This window comes from Haliotis rubra, unplaced genomic scaffold (assembly GCF_003918875.1).
Source record: "Haliotis rubra isolate DU_JTF1 unplaced genomic scaffold, ASM391887v1 Scf422, whole genome shotgun sequence".
NCBI classification, from domain to species: Eukaryota; Metazoa; Mollusca; class Gastropoda; order Lepetellida; family Haliotidae; genus Haliotis; species Haliotis rubra.
The window spans coordinates 629,476-644,380 of NW_025767105.1; the positions used below are offsets into that span (position 1 = coordinate 629,476).

At 40.7% G+C, this 14,905-nt stretch overlaps 1 protein-coding gene across 1 annotated transcript; it reads right to left on the bottom strand.

Moving 5' to 3' along the window:
- Positions 1 to 97: 97 nt before the first annotated feature.
- Positions 98 to 10,236, bottom strand: LOC124288680 (dynein light chain Tctex-type 5-like). Its single transcript, XM_046725249.1, has 2 exons — positions 10,064 to 10,236; positions 98 to 1,330 (listed from the first exon to the last, which is right to left on the bottom strand). Exon 2 carries the CDS (start codon positions 1,316 to 1,318, stop codon positions 674 to 676), a length of 645 nt encoding a protein of 214 aa, XP_046581205.1. The 5' UTR covers positions 1,319 to 1,330; positions 10,064 to 10,236; the 3' UTR covers positions 98 to 673.
- Between the last annotated feature and the right edge of the window lie 4,669 nt (positions 10,237 to 14,905).

A 14,905-nucleotide genomic window follows, 5' to 3' on the forward strand; every position in this document is an offset into this window, starting at 1 on the left:
GCCTTAAAATACACTCGCCTATATCAGGTACTGCCTTGGTTCATCAGTGGAAGAGACCAGCAGCATAGCCATTAAGGCGTGACGACCACAAAATGTATGAGGACATCGTAGATGATTTAATAAACAAAAATACTGTCTGTTTCAAGTTCAACACTATGGGTTTTAGGACGTCATTTACAAGGTGCTATGTATATGACCTAGACATTAGTGCGCCATAAACCCGCTTTTCGCCACTCATACTTCCAACTAAATGTATGCCTTGGGAGACAGTGATTTACAGACAGTTGCATAGCAGGAATAGCTGACTTCCCGAAAAACAAACGCTATATTCTGTACATGGTTACTTTGATGTATCAGTTCTTTCTGGGAAGAGTAGACTAGAACGTGTATAAAACAGTTTCCATGATTTAACTGTATATGGTGATGTTACGTATGTTTTATAGCACCTGACGGTTGACACAGTATCCTCCATATAGCCACCATAACGCTTGTAATGTTGATAACGTAAATCAAACAGAATGAATAATCTCGCTTACAAATGCGATATAACAAGAGTTATTGTCACGTGTTACAAATCATGATAACAAATATTCCAAAATGTCATGGTTACGAACATAACAAAATGGCAGTCTTTGGGATCTAATGTCTCTATTTAACTCTAAGGCTGTCCTGGTTATTCGGCGTAGACAGCATACACTATCCCCGTGGCGTGGATGTTGCCTTGGGTGACGTGCGTCGTGGTATAATTGTCATATCTCTGGTCCCACAGACACCGAGACGAGAACTGCATGCTCTGTGATCCTTTCTCGCCGATCATCACAAAACAGACGAACTTGAATCTCTTCATCTCCAGCTTCTTCACCTGTTCCAGGATCTTGTTGCTCAGCATCATACTCTTGGTCTTCATGGCACCACACTCGTACACGTTCTCCGTGATGTGGTCCTTCAGAACGGCCCTGATAATCTGCTTCACTTCTCCCTCCTTGAACCTGGCGTCTGGCTCCATCTTGTACGTGTTCTCGTACATGATCATGGGGTGGTGGTGATCGTCCGTGACCACGCTGTGGCGGTCGTGGTCCCTCACATGCTTGTCTCGGTTGCTGGCGATGGAGTGGGCAGTGTCCTTGCGGCCGAACGTCCCCGCCCTTGGTCTGCCCCCTGTCATACCTGTCTGAACCGGGTTGATGGTAGCGCCCCGAAGGGTCGGATGTTTGTCCTTGGAATGGTGGTCCGTGGAGTGGTGGTCTTTGCCGTGGTGGTGGTCCTTCTCTGACCTGCCATGATGGCTGCTGCGGTGTTCGGCCTTGACCTCGCTCATCGTGGATCGCTCCTGAAACAAAATCAAAGATGCTAACAAGATGATGAATGGTTTCTGATTTTCAGATTGTCTATAAGCATATAACAATTTGATACTTTGATAATACACTCAGGGGCAAAAGAAATTGTGCGAAACAAGAAGTGACGATATTTTAAAAGACGAGACAAGACGGTTGAGAAATTAAAGTTTTTTTTTTATAATTGATATTTTATTTTGCTTCCCCTGTTACAGATAGGGCCGAAGAGCTAGGGGACTCTAAGGTCCTTTGCAAGAAGGTTCATTGATCACAGGAAAAACAGGATTTTTTTCTAACAAAGCACAAAACAACAACACCAGACACCACAACACATTCACTCACCAATCACACTTACAAGCTTCAAATATTTACAGTAAGTTTAAGTTCAAGTCCATTCAGCCTATATTTTTCATTAGGGAACAAGAAGAAAGAATTCAGAAAATCATTTAAAATTTGCAAAATCATGATATAACATCCACTTTTTATAAAACTTATCTTGTTCACTTTTACTGAAGGATATATTTTTTTCAATAAAATACCTATCTTGTAAATAATGTCTAAAATGTTTAAAACTAAGAGTAGTTTTTAATACCTTACATTTATATATGAAGAATTTAGCTAACAACAATATTAAATCAAACACATCATCAGTATATACATTTGTTCTCATTCCAAACACAATAAGTTGCAGGTCCAATTTCATGTTGTGAACATGTTGACATTTTTCATTCAATAATTCTAGAAAACATTTCCAAAAAGTTTGCACATGTTCACAATACCAAAACAAGTGGGAGATTGTTTCAACCTCACATTGACAAAAGGTACATAAGTTGCTTTCAGCTAAGTTGATCTTAAATAGAAATGAATTAGTTGCGAGAATGCCATGTATAATCCTGAACTGAAACCATTGAAGTTTAGTATCCCTTGTAGTCTTTACAGGTTTTAAAAATATTTTTTCCAATTCAAGTTCAGCAAGCATACAATCCTCCCACGAGAAATTAAAGTTGGCATTGCCAGCTTCCACAAGCTCAAAACAAAAACCTGTGCACAACATCATTTGACGAACATGTGATTAACATATAGTAAAATAAAAAATAATAATAAATTTTGCGTTTGTATTGAATATTTCATGAATAAACAAAATCGACATTCTTATTATCTCCTATATGTTTTTGGACACAGAAATATTTTTAAAATTAAGAACATCTGTTTCCTTTTTTTCGAAGAGTGTGAACATATTTTTCACCCATGTCAAATGAAACCAAGTTGACACAATTCCTAATTCGCGAGCGACCCTTCCAAGAGCGTACTGCAATGATCACCTAGAGAGTGACGATGGCGCTGACAGCTGTCAACAAAGAATGACTGCAGGGCAGAAACTGACCCGGTTCAGGCTATCGATGTCTGAGTATTGACACAAGGTAACCGACATGTCGACAAATAGTTCTACATGCCTAGCTGATCAAGACTCGGGTCTTTTGATCAGACAGAATCAATGCAGGACCTGATCGAGTCGCGTTCATGTTGTGGGGACCCCGGGTCAGGTCCCCAGGGACTCTTATTACGGTTCTTGTGATTTAGTTCGGGTTTACTGTTTCATATCGTACTCCGAAGGAATCAACAATTCGACATGTCACTTATCTTAACGTCACATTATGTTTTATATGTCTAAAAAAACACAAAAAAATAGTTTAATCCTAGAATTTATGATACTGTTGTATTTACGCATCATGTGTTACGCCATATTAACACTATATCGAGAACAACGTAAGGACCCTGAGCTGCATTGGTCCTCCAGCGCCTGTCAAGCAGCGGATCCGGCCACCCATGAAAACAGGTGATATTTAGGGGCCGACGCACTGAGTGGGCTGGTAATAGACATTTATATACGGGGTGGGTTTGGCTGTGCGAGTTGGAGGGAGCTGGACGTTTACACGCACCCAGTTTAATCACACAACCAGTGTTTGCCCGGGTGCTCCAAGGACTATCCAAACTCAGCAGCCATTGTATCCATGCAATCCGCAAACTGACCTTTCACGAATATGTTTCATACTTGTGGTATACCTCCTCGTCCCCGCTCTTCTATGCTTGGTTAGAAGAGAGATACGTGAAAATTGCAGATTGATATGGCACGCTGATATAAAACACATGCCAGATTAACCCCACAATATCTGACATAGGTGATCAGTAAGTGCTGTATCTGTCGAGTGACACGGGTATGATAATCCGATAATCTGTGTGAAAACTGCGGCAACATCGCACATAAGCCGTTGTGGATCACGTACTCAAATCAAATTTCAGAAGTGTTTTATCGATTTGTATGTCCTTGCGACGGGTTGTATGTATTTATGGACCAACCGGTCCTTTGATAATCCGGACGCTGACAAGTCGGACCCTTGACAATCTCAGTAATCATAGCACCGAGCTCAGGCACGTCAACAGGGGCAGCTGGTGCTCCGAGACGTGTCATGGACGTCTCAACAAAGTTTCTCCTTTTCAGGTTGGGCCAGCTTTAACCACAATATTGTGGTAGCCTTATGGTGAGTGAGTGAGTGAGTGAGTGAGTGAGTGAGTGAGTGAGTGAGTGAGTGAGTGAGTGAGTGAGTGAGTGAGTGAGTGAGTGAGTGAGTGAGTGAGTGAGTGAGTGAGTGAGTGAGTGAGTTTTACGCCGCGTTTTATTCCAGCTATTTGGCGGCGGTCTGTAAATAATCGAATCTGGAAGAGACAATCCAGTGATCAACAGCATGAGCATCGATCTACACAATTGGGATACGACGACATATGTCAACTAAATCAGCAAGCCTGACCACCCGATCCCGTTAGTCGCCTCTTACGACCAGCAGTGGTTACTGGAGATCAATTCTAACCCGGATCTTCACGGGTATGATGAGGGTTTTATGGACGGGTGCTGGGATCAGCTAGCAATTCTACCAAAACAAAATAACAGTGATATGTACTTTAAATACAAATAACGGAACCTATTTTACTGTTGAGCAGGTGTAGGTGGAGTGTGAAATCTATCACTACGTTGTCCATCTAACCGTGAAACCAACATATCTTGAGGTCGACTCATTGTTACAGTATTTGTATAAAAGATTGTTATCAATCACGGCTTCATACCGGTACACAATAGCAATACAGGACAGGGCAACTCTGTTTTCATGAATCGGTCAAAACGCTGGATTAAACAGCGACTGGTGTCTTCATGGAAATATACACGTTTATGATGAAATTGATCACTGTGATCCGTGTATGTCTGCCACCAGGGCCTCTTTGTTGACAGTGGGTGGAATGCTATTGACAACATAATGTACAGTTAAATAGACCACTTTGGAATTCTTACACCGTAAAATACGATTTGATGTGATATTAAGTGACCGGATGATATATTTACGGGGTACGGGACAACTAAACAACCAATCTTCACACTACATTAATAGGAATAACTGCCAGCCAGAACAGGCGTATGTTGCTCTGAGTGTGGATTTCCTAGCTGAACTGGTGTAATTACAGCATGGAATGGGATTTGTATGACAACACCGTATCTACACAAACTATAGATGTTTTGGTGAAGTCTTTATAAAACATGCGTGTTTGATTTGATACAGCGCGTATGTCGTCCAAAGAGTCGACCCGTGAAGATCCTGGTTAGAATTGGTCTTCAGTAACCCATGCTTGTCGTAAGACTAACGGGATCGGGTGGTCAGACTTGCTGACTTGGTTGACATATGTCGTCGTATCCCAATTGTGTAGACCGTGGCTCGTGCTGTTGATCACTGGATTGTCTGGTCCAGACTCAATTATTTACAGACCGCCGCCATATAGCTGGAATATTTCTGAGTGCGGCGTTAAACAAACCAACCAAACAAAAAGTCACGGAATATTTAAGTCTAGAAATGCCTGCAGTGACTCGTTTGTAGCATGATAGGAATCTTTAGCCTTTGATCACGACACCCCTTCTTTTTTTGTTTGGTTTTGCAATTGCAAACACAACATGACACGTTTTTTTCACAGGAAAAGCATCAAAACACGCAAAATAATATGACATAAAGTCACATGTATTGACTAAATGTCACGAAAGATTGTAATAAAATATTAAAATTAGTGGGAAAGTAATTGAAGGTTTGGCGGTGGAATGTAATAAAGTTTTCTGTTTATTTGTATTTATCCTAAGGAAACTAGACGCTAGCAACACTCATGTATAGCTGCTCAAGATAACAGTGTACTCGTTCATGCATACAAAAACTCAATGCATTATTTCTGTGCTTATAGCGAATCCAGCAAGCGGCTATAGTTGTCCCCTATAAATGTCCCCTCCTGCATGTTTCTGCGGAGGGCGATGTCAAACAACTAAACAAGACAATAAGTCTCAAAGATGCACTAAGTTTTACATTATTAAAGGAGGGCTACGCTCGTGAATTTGGCAGTCCCAGCCAACTCTATTCAAGTTATTCAGAAACCAATTACTACTCTAATCCAAGTCTTACTATGTTATCAACCTAGTAGCTAAGGACAACATTGATAACATATCTAAACTGTTTTAGTTTCACTTCACATTCAGTTTACAACTTTACAACGTCCAGTGTGCCGTCGTACAATGCGATCTTAGCGCTAAGGTGACCGTAATTCCCTTACCTTAACATAGACTAAGGTAGTTTTCTACAACAGCGCCCAATCTGCACACCAGGCTAGCTATTCTCGAAACATTCGTAGCCCTACGTAAACTTCTTACGCCCATTCTTAACACAATGGCTACGATCAAAGTTAAGAATTCTTAGGGCTACGAACGTTTCGAGAATAAGGGCCCAGGCCCGAGAGCATTAACCTCAGAATATATCGTCGTGATTGCTTTAATGTTATAATATGATCATATCGACAAGTTTCTTTCTGTCGCTGTTTTAATTAAAGAATACGAGGTCGTCGTTTTGGCTAAACTTGTCAAAGATCGTAAAGGGCTACATGGGAGTTGCTGTTCCTGATACAGGAACCGTGCTGGTGCTAGATATCCCCTGTCCTCGACGAGTGCCAGGTTGCTGTTCCTCATACAGGAACCGTGCTGGTGCAAGATATCTCCTGTCCCTCTACGAGTCGTACGGAGGCGTGGGTTGGACGCTGTTGACTGACAGAGACTGTTTTCCAGAATGTATCGTTATGTGGAGTCATATAATATTTCTGGTCTCATACTAGAGTAAAATATAGATATGTTATAGTCTCCTTCATTCTCTGTTCATTGTCAACGGGTTTTCTATATTTACACCAATGTATAACTTGTTCTTGTCACGGTTAAGATGGTAAACTTCCTGTTTGATTTTAAACTTCAGCTCTTTACTATGGTACTTGGTACTTCTGCTTCAGTAGAATGAAATGCCACCTGCATTCATATCCCCGGCAGATCTGTGTATGATCATGTTATTAATAGCTTCAGAATGCTGTCCAGGAATAACACTTTAGATGGCAATGAACCGCTAATCTCCCCCACTGTCCGCCTCAAGTGATTTGATTTGGCTAATATTGACTCTCACTCGTGCACTTCTGTATTTCGGCAGCAATGAGACGTCGTTCAAATATCTGTAGACGCTGTCTGAGACGTCTAGATCAACACATTGACATGTATGGCAGTTGTCAGGGTCAACAAGTGAGATACAACATAAGGACATATATCGTCATGGACTGGGTCTGGTGTCACAACTGGTGGTTGGTTGAACAAAGTACTGGAACTCACGACGTTTATTCAAGATGACCCGCTTTGTTTTGTATTGGAATATATAACCACCAAGTTAGCTTTTAATATAGTGTGATCGCTTTGATGTGAGGGAGCACAATGCGCTCAACGTGATATACTTAAACTTTAATGGACACAGTTGTCTCCAGACACTGCCATGTACAGTGTAATAGCATTCGGGATGAGTGTAGTATGTATAACCGTCACAAAAACAGAAATAAATGCTTTCGACATGACTGCTTAAGGAGCGTTCAGCTTACTGGACCATGAATCTGAAACTTGAATTACATTGCTGTGTCTGTGATCAATTTTCCTTTCACACGTAAGAACATTCTATTTCACCATTGCAGCCAATGTCAAACATTTTGAAAATAATTCAATGTCGTGAATCGAGTAAAACAACGTCAGTCTTTAGTAGATAAGTAGTCATGACGTCAGATTTACATTCAGCTCATTACATTCAGATCAGCACCATATTGATTCGTGCATATTACAACAAGGAAAAATATTTGCGCTATCTTTCGGTCATATTTTGTATGGTGAAATGTCCTTCCCAATCATTTCCTAGCAAGCAATAATGGATCGCTTTATATGACATCCAGAAGTCCTAACTTATCTAACGCAAGAAAGCCTATAGTTACACCGCCCATAATTCATGTTTAGCCCAGGAATACATATATCAACACCGTTACGGCTATTAACATGACATGACAAGTATAGGGCACTTATGGCATGTATCGGATAGATAAGGTCGGTGGATACCCGTAACAGAAACAATACAACATGCTATGTCCACATCGGCTATCGGTTGTCCAGGCGGGTGTGTTAGGTGGGGCAGAAGTGGGTCGCTGGGTCACTGATACACGACAGCCTATGATTAGCCATGAAGAACCCTATTCCATGCAATACACCCCATAAACCGTCACATCGAGTGCTCAAACCGTTCAAACTTATGAACCTGCATATATTCAGAAGAACATGATATACAATATATTTTATTTTTCAAAACGTCATTCTATCATTCTATAGTCCCGATGCTAGACAAAGGTGGTTTATGTTATAACAATATATTTGTCTCAGTTCAATCAATACAAATAGCGATATAGATAAACATACAATAAATATTATTGAGCTACGGTTGTCTGTTGATTGGGTGTAAGTAGTTGAACCTGGATCAGGCAAACGAGTGAGTGAGTGAGTTTGGTTTACGCCGCTTTAGCAATATTCCAACAAGATCACGGCGGGGGACACCAGAAATGGGCTTCACACATTGTACCCATGTGGAGAATCGAACCCGGGTCTTCGGCCTGACGAGCGAACGCCTTAACCACTAGGCTACCCCACTGCTCCCTGACAAACGAGTGAGTGAGGACATGAAGTATGTTCCACTAATCAGGGATCAATGGAAGATCGAAACCTCATTCATCCGGTACCGAATCCTGGTGGTTACAGAGACCTGGGTTCGATTCCCCATTGTTTAAGTTTATTATCTTTTCCCTGTCGTGATATGGCTTGATGTTTACAAACAGCGGCGTAAAAGCATACTCACTCACTCACAAAATCAATGAGAATGTGTTGGTGTGGTGCTTGACGCCACAGTAAGCAATATTCAAGTGATGTGAGATGACCTATAGATAAATGTGGATCACGCAAACCAGTGACTGATACAATGAACAACGATCCAAGTTGTCGTGGCACGTTGATATGATGTCAACCAAATCACCGAGCCTGACCGAACTTTTGTCGTCACTTATGATACAGATGGGAAAGAATGTTGCGCCATGAACATACAGTGGATAGAAGTGTATGGATGGGTCCTGTAGACGTATTTCAATCCAGAATACAAGTGAGGGGTGGGGGGACAGGTATGAAGTATGGATCAAGACAAGGATCCTTACGATAGTTGTAACTAATGGTGTTTCCTAGTCACACCTGTTTCTAACTGTCTAAACGCACAATATTTCAGATAACAACAATTTATTGTTTTTTTCCCTTAACACAGAAGTGGGAAATTGCCTGACTGGGTCATTTGAGGTCATTATCCCGTCTGATGTAAACAATTTATCTTGAAGATCTTAGTAACCCGATGCGTACAAGCAAACACACCGGAACTGGCTCTAGAGCTTGACGCGAAGTCGACATACCTGATTGCATCGACGTATACAAATACATTGCGTGTCGGCATGGCAGTAATCTGTGCATCTATACAAAATACACGATAAAGATCGACTCAGTCGGCAAAAAGTAGTTACAATGGGGAAACAGCGATAACGAGGGGCAAGACTTTACAGTGATGAATAACGCCGACATAGGAGAACTGCCTATGTGAGGTTGTAATGCCTTTACACATATAATTCCGCTGGGATAATTATACCACTTAATTAACAATACAATTCAAAAGATTTTGTGTACTTAATAATAATACTAAACACATTGGAATTCATTTCACTTGGCGCAGAACTGAAGCGATTATGTTCATAGTTACTGATTTGTCAACCCAAGTGAGTGAGTGAGCGCGCGAGTGAGTGAGTAAGTGGAAATTATAAAACATATATATTTCAGATACTAGTATATCCCGATGTGTCAGCTGAATTTCTGAAGAAGTCATGCAAATCCTAGAATATATATTGATATCGGTAAGGCAACTGAATGAAAGTAGAAATATACATGTTAATAGCATTGAGACTGGAAAACAACCCTATTATTGAACTGTAAAATATCACCGCATACGAATAAAACTACAACATTCAAACATGGTATGTGATATTTGACTAATGACAAATATATAAGCATGTCGCATCATGATTAACCGCCAATATTCGAATTTTCATTCACAGTGTTATTGATAACTAAAAACAGCTTTATCTGAAAATGAATGATATAATTAATAAATATATGAAACAAAATAACACAGAACATTATAAAGAATAATTATTGTAAGCATCACATTATTAATGGAGAGGAAAATGTCTTTGTTATAAGGAACAGTTGAACAGTTTGAACTCACCTCTCCAAGCGAGCCTATATCTACCAGCTCTTAACACGGCAGTAAACAGCGGCTGTGTTGGATTTCACCAGTTTGTTTTTTGATTGTTTTGAGAAGTAAAGCCTCCCTGGTAACACAATCTCAGGTGGAACTCGACTGAGGGGTGGCTGCTCGGCGCTTGTGAAGACATTTATAATATTTCTCGACTGTTGGGCTGCGACAAGGCGCTGTGATAGGCCGCTCACTGTTATCAGCACTCGCTCAAAGCGCTATTGTACCTGTTCGATAATTAAAGGCGTACTCCCTCTGGTATATTTGCAGGACTTGGTGGCTGCTTAGAAGTCTTTGTGGAATCCATAAAGGCCTTATTAGCTCATGATTTTTATTTTATCGCATTCTAAGCGTTATTTATTAGCAGTTAAACCACGACAGCAACTATATGTTTACTCGTGTTTATATGCACTTCTTGTATTTTGTTATAGGTGTGGTAATGTTGTTGTTCCAACATGGAGCTGGAATGTTGATGTTACAGATGACAACGCTACAGCTGTGGATCCGTGACCTGTAGCGGGACCAGACCAACCAATGATTGATAGCAAGACCAACAACCACGTCAACGGACTATACTGAAATATAAGAAGCCAGGTCCTTCATTGTTTCCCTATTTCAATCAGCTGAAGTACACAGGGTACTTGTGACCTTATCAACACAACAATTGCCTGGAAATCATAACAAACATACTTTTTTCACTTCTGTAACACAATTTATGTCCTCGTGTGGACTCCAAGCCAGAGTAAACCCCCGTGTACCATACTTGTCATGAGAGTCGACTTGGAATCGGGTGGCCAGTGGGAGTGTTCTGACTGATCGTGCCATCGCCCCCACGGAAAGTCTCGTCAGTTGCTCATGTTATCAGCCCGTTCAAAGCGACCTTAGTGATAAGATTATCGTAACTCGTAATACTTAACAAGGGCTTACGGCAATCGTAGCGCTAAGATCGCTCTGTGGAACGGGCACACGGCCTAGATTTTCGAAACAATCTTAAAGCTAAGATCGGAAAGTTTCCATATTGTATCTTTGGGCGTAAGTGGTAAAGATTAATCTTGAAATCACATCGAAAATCTATGCCTGGTAATCTGTTGGCCCAGGCTCAATATAGAACTTGCAGAAAATCATGAGTTGACACATTGCTCACTGCAACATAAAACAACATTCACTCGTTCCATGTGCTTCATACTGTGTATCTTGGCAACTAATCTGCTGATTTATTACTAGCAGCGACGCAATAAAATAGATCAGTGAATGAAGTATACTTGCCCACAGCGCCAGTGGACAGTAGGGAGGGCCTGTAGCGCGGGGGTGGGAACTGGGGTGGTGACGTCGGGGCCACCAATGGATTCCTTTCTGATCTCCTGAATATGTGATGCATCGATTTTACGCTATATAACTCTAGATCGCGCTCAGTAAGAGATACGCAGGTGTTCGGGGTGTTAGCTAACGGCTGTAGCCAGTACTCGGTCACCCCGATAAGACGAACAGTTCTCCGCTGTGTTTGTTTAGGAATTGTTTATAATTACTGCCAAAGACGCTGACACCTCAGATAAAAATGATGAATGTGAAGTCATTTAGTCATGCTGGCTGGGATAAAGCTTAACTTCACCTTTACGCCTGTAGCTTATGTCCGACGTGTATTTCGATACTATTTACCTGGATACGAGTGTGTATAGTTGGGATTAGTGTGAAAGGAGGGGCAGCTCCACATAGGGAGTTTAATTATAACCCTTCTCTATCGGAATATGAAAGAATATCCTGCATGTGGCGGTGGGGAACTACCCGGGTTGGAGCCTGACACAGACAAACCATAGTTAGAAACAGTACAAGATGAACGGCTTAACTGTGGATTCGAACTGACAACTGACTCCACATTTGAGATTGGTAACTCTTCTAAACATGCAGTAAAGTGCATGCATACGTGTTTGGTTTGTTGAACTACATCGGAATGAGACTGCAGATTATTTGGCCAAAGACAATGTATTACATTTTGCATATTGAATAAACAGATTCTTGAAGATTTTGAAACCGTTTTATCGAAGACAATTTTATAAATTAGCAAGCATTGTTGAATGGTTTTATTTCCGGTCGACATATGTACAAATCTTTGTTAAACAAAACAGAGTATCAGTAATCAGTAACAGTAATACTAGTAAGGCAAAATATGGATGTCAACTTCTTCTTTACTGTATACACAACGTTTCTGGGCTATTCCTTGCCTTAAGTTGTGTATACAATAAAGAAGAAGTTGACATCCATAATATTCTGTCTTATACTAAATACCAACTTCTATATGTCTCTCAAGAACCTCAACGGTAATACTTGTTAATAACATTTATCGTTGTCAAAGGCGTGATGAGGTCATTCTTATACTACTCCAACTTGGACACTGTGGGCTATATGCCTACAGGAGTGTCATGGTTGTTAAGACGTACTTTTCTGAACGTGGCCTTTGTATTTTGGAGACGACTGAATGTGTAGAACACTACCCAAATCAGATGATCTGGGCAGTAATAGACTGTGTCTCTTTATCTGTAGAATAGGACATAATTTAGGTACCCTCTCAAATGGCAAAACAGGTTTTGTACTGTCATTTTAAATGATTTTTACATTCTCTCATGGTCTGTTTTGTTATTGAACGAGTATTTCATGTCTCAGAAATGAAAGTGACTGCTTAAGATTATAATTCATGCTATGAGGCAGAGATTTTGTCTCTAATTTATTTTCGTTATTCCATCATTATTATTTATGCACAATGTACACATGTGTCCAAATTACTGTTACGTATGATGTTAGAGTATGGTTATGTAATCTAAACTATTTCGTGTCGATGTTTTTGGATATGAAATACGTTCTGATTTTTTATTAAGCTAAGTCAATGTGTTGGGCGCAAATAGGTCTTCTGTTAGCCGACGTCGCCTACCACCACGACAACGTATCCATGATCCATGATTTAATCGTGGCAACTAGTTAAAGAAAACATTTTATACTGATCAAATGCTTAGTTTGTCATGCGCACGTTCTGTATGTTTTGGATGTACGTCATTTACTAACATATACATATATGTATATAGATATTTTAATGAGCAATAATGTTTTATTAGGGGCATAAAAATGGTTAGGATAATAATGATACGAAAACGTTTAATGATAACAACAATGACAATTGTGAAATTGTAAGCAATATGATTAACAAGCAAATAAATAAATAAATAAATAAATAAATAAATAAATAAATAAATAAATAAATAAATAAATAAATAAATAAATAAATAAATAAATAAATAAATAAATAAATAAATAAATAAATAAATAAATAAATAAATAAATAAATAAACAACGGTAAGTTAAGCTCTGCTGGATGTATAACTTCTTTGCATTTGTCCACGACTGTGTAGCTGGTATCAGTGCCGATGGGGTGGAATGCCGTTTGGTACAACACACACGGGGGTAAGTAGGTGACTGAATGGAGGGTCAGAAATATCTACACAAATACTTACCGTGGAAGCTACATGTCACTTGATAACATCAGTATCGGGGCTAATTAGACCCTCCAGCGGTGACGGGTGCAAACAAGCCCCTGACATCGACACACTACCTACTTGGCTCAAGTGTTTATCTGGAACAGATTAGTCTCCGGCAGACCAGGGGTGGAATACGTACAGGAAAGTACATTTAACTTCATTACTACACGTGATGTACTCTAACCAATGTGTGATCAATGTATGTGTTGTGTCTGTCAACTCTGTTACATAGCAATGTACACCGCCTGGCGAAAGATGTATATGTCCTATCATGTTTCATGGAAAATAAAACGAACATAAAATGGTTACTGTATATTAACTCCATCATATCAGTAACTCACAAAAGGTAGCGTGTAGGTATGACGTCTCAAGAGACGTCATATCTCAAAGTACGCCGTATTGAGTGAGAGTCGTGATCAGTTGGCGTTGGATCACAGACACGGGACATTCTTAGTAACGATTATGATTACCACGAGGACCAATGCACGCTCAGATTGGCGGTCATCAAAGACGGTCGTCCAAATGACCCTACATGGGTTCAGTGTTGTTGATGTTACGTTGAGCGAACTGGACATGGATGAACGGCGACTTTGTCTGGAGTCATGACATAATATCCCTTGTTGCTGTTCGTGAAGGAGCGAGTGAGTTGGGTTTAGCAATATTTCAGCAATATCAGGGCGGGGGACACCAGAAATGTGCTTAACATGTTGTACCCATTTGGGGAATCGAACCCGGGCCTTCGGACGATTTTGTACTGCCCTTGCCCAGTGCAGTGTTCGAACGATGATGTTCATGACGCAGGGCCATACCACGGGAGTGAGTGAGTGAGTGAATGAGTATGGTTTTACGCCGCTTATAGCATCATTCCAGCAATATCACGGCCGGGGACAACAAAAATGGGCTTCACACATTGTACCCATAAAGGGAATCGAAGCCCGGTCTTCGGCGTGACGAGCGAACGCTTTAACCACGAGGCTACCCCACCGCCCCAAGGCTCTGATACCGGTCATACTCAGAGAAGTCGAAGCACAGTGTGTGGTCAACTGATGCGGCGTCCTAACGCTGTTGCTGTCGTTTCCGTTGTGTCGTTCCTGATCTTGCCCTGGCCTGTGTACTGCCATTTTGTATGCAACGTTCAAACCAACGATGGCTGTACTATACAGATGAAGGTCCCTCCAATCTGACTTTGGTTGGCACCTATGTACATAATTATTCCTCTCCTCTCTCTTTTATGCATTCAGCTGGTAGATCTTTACTGCATTTTCAGTGATGTCTGGACAACGATCGA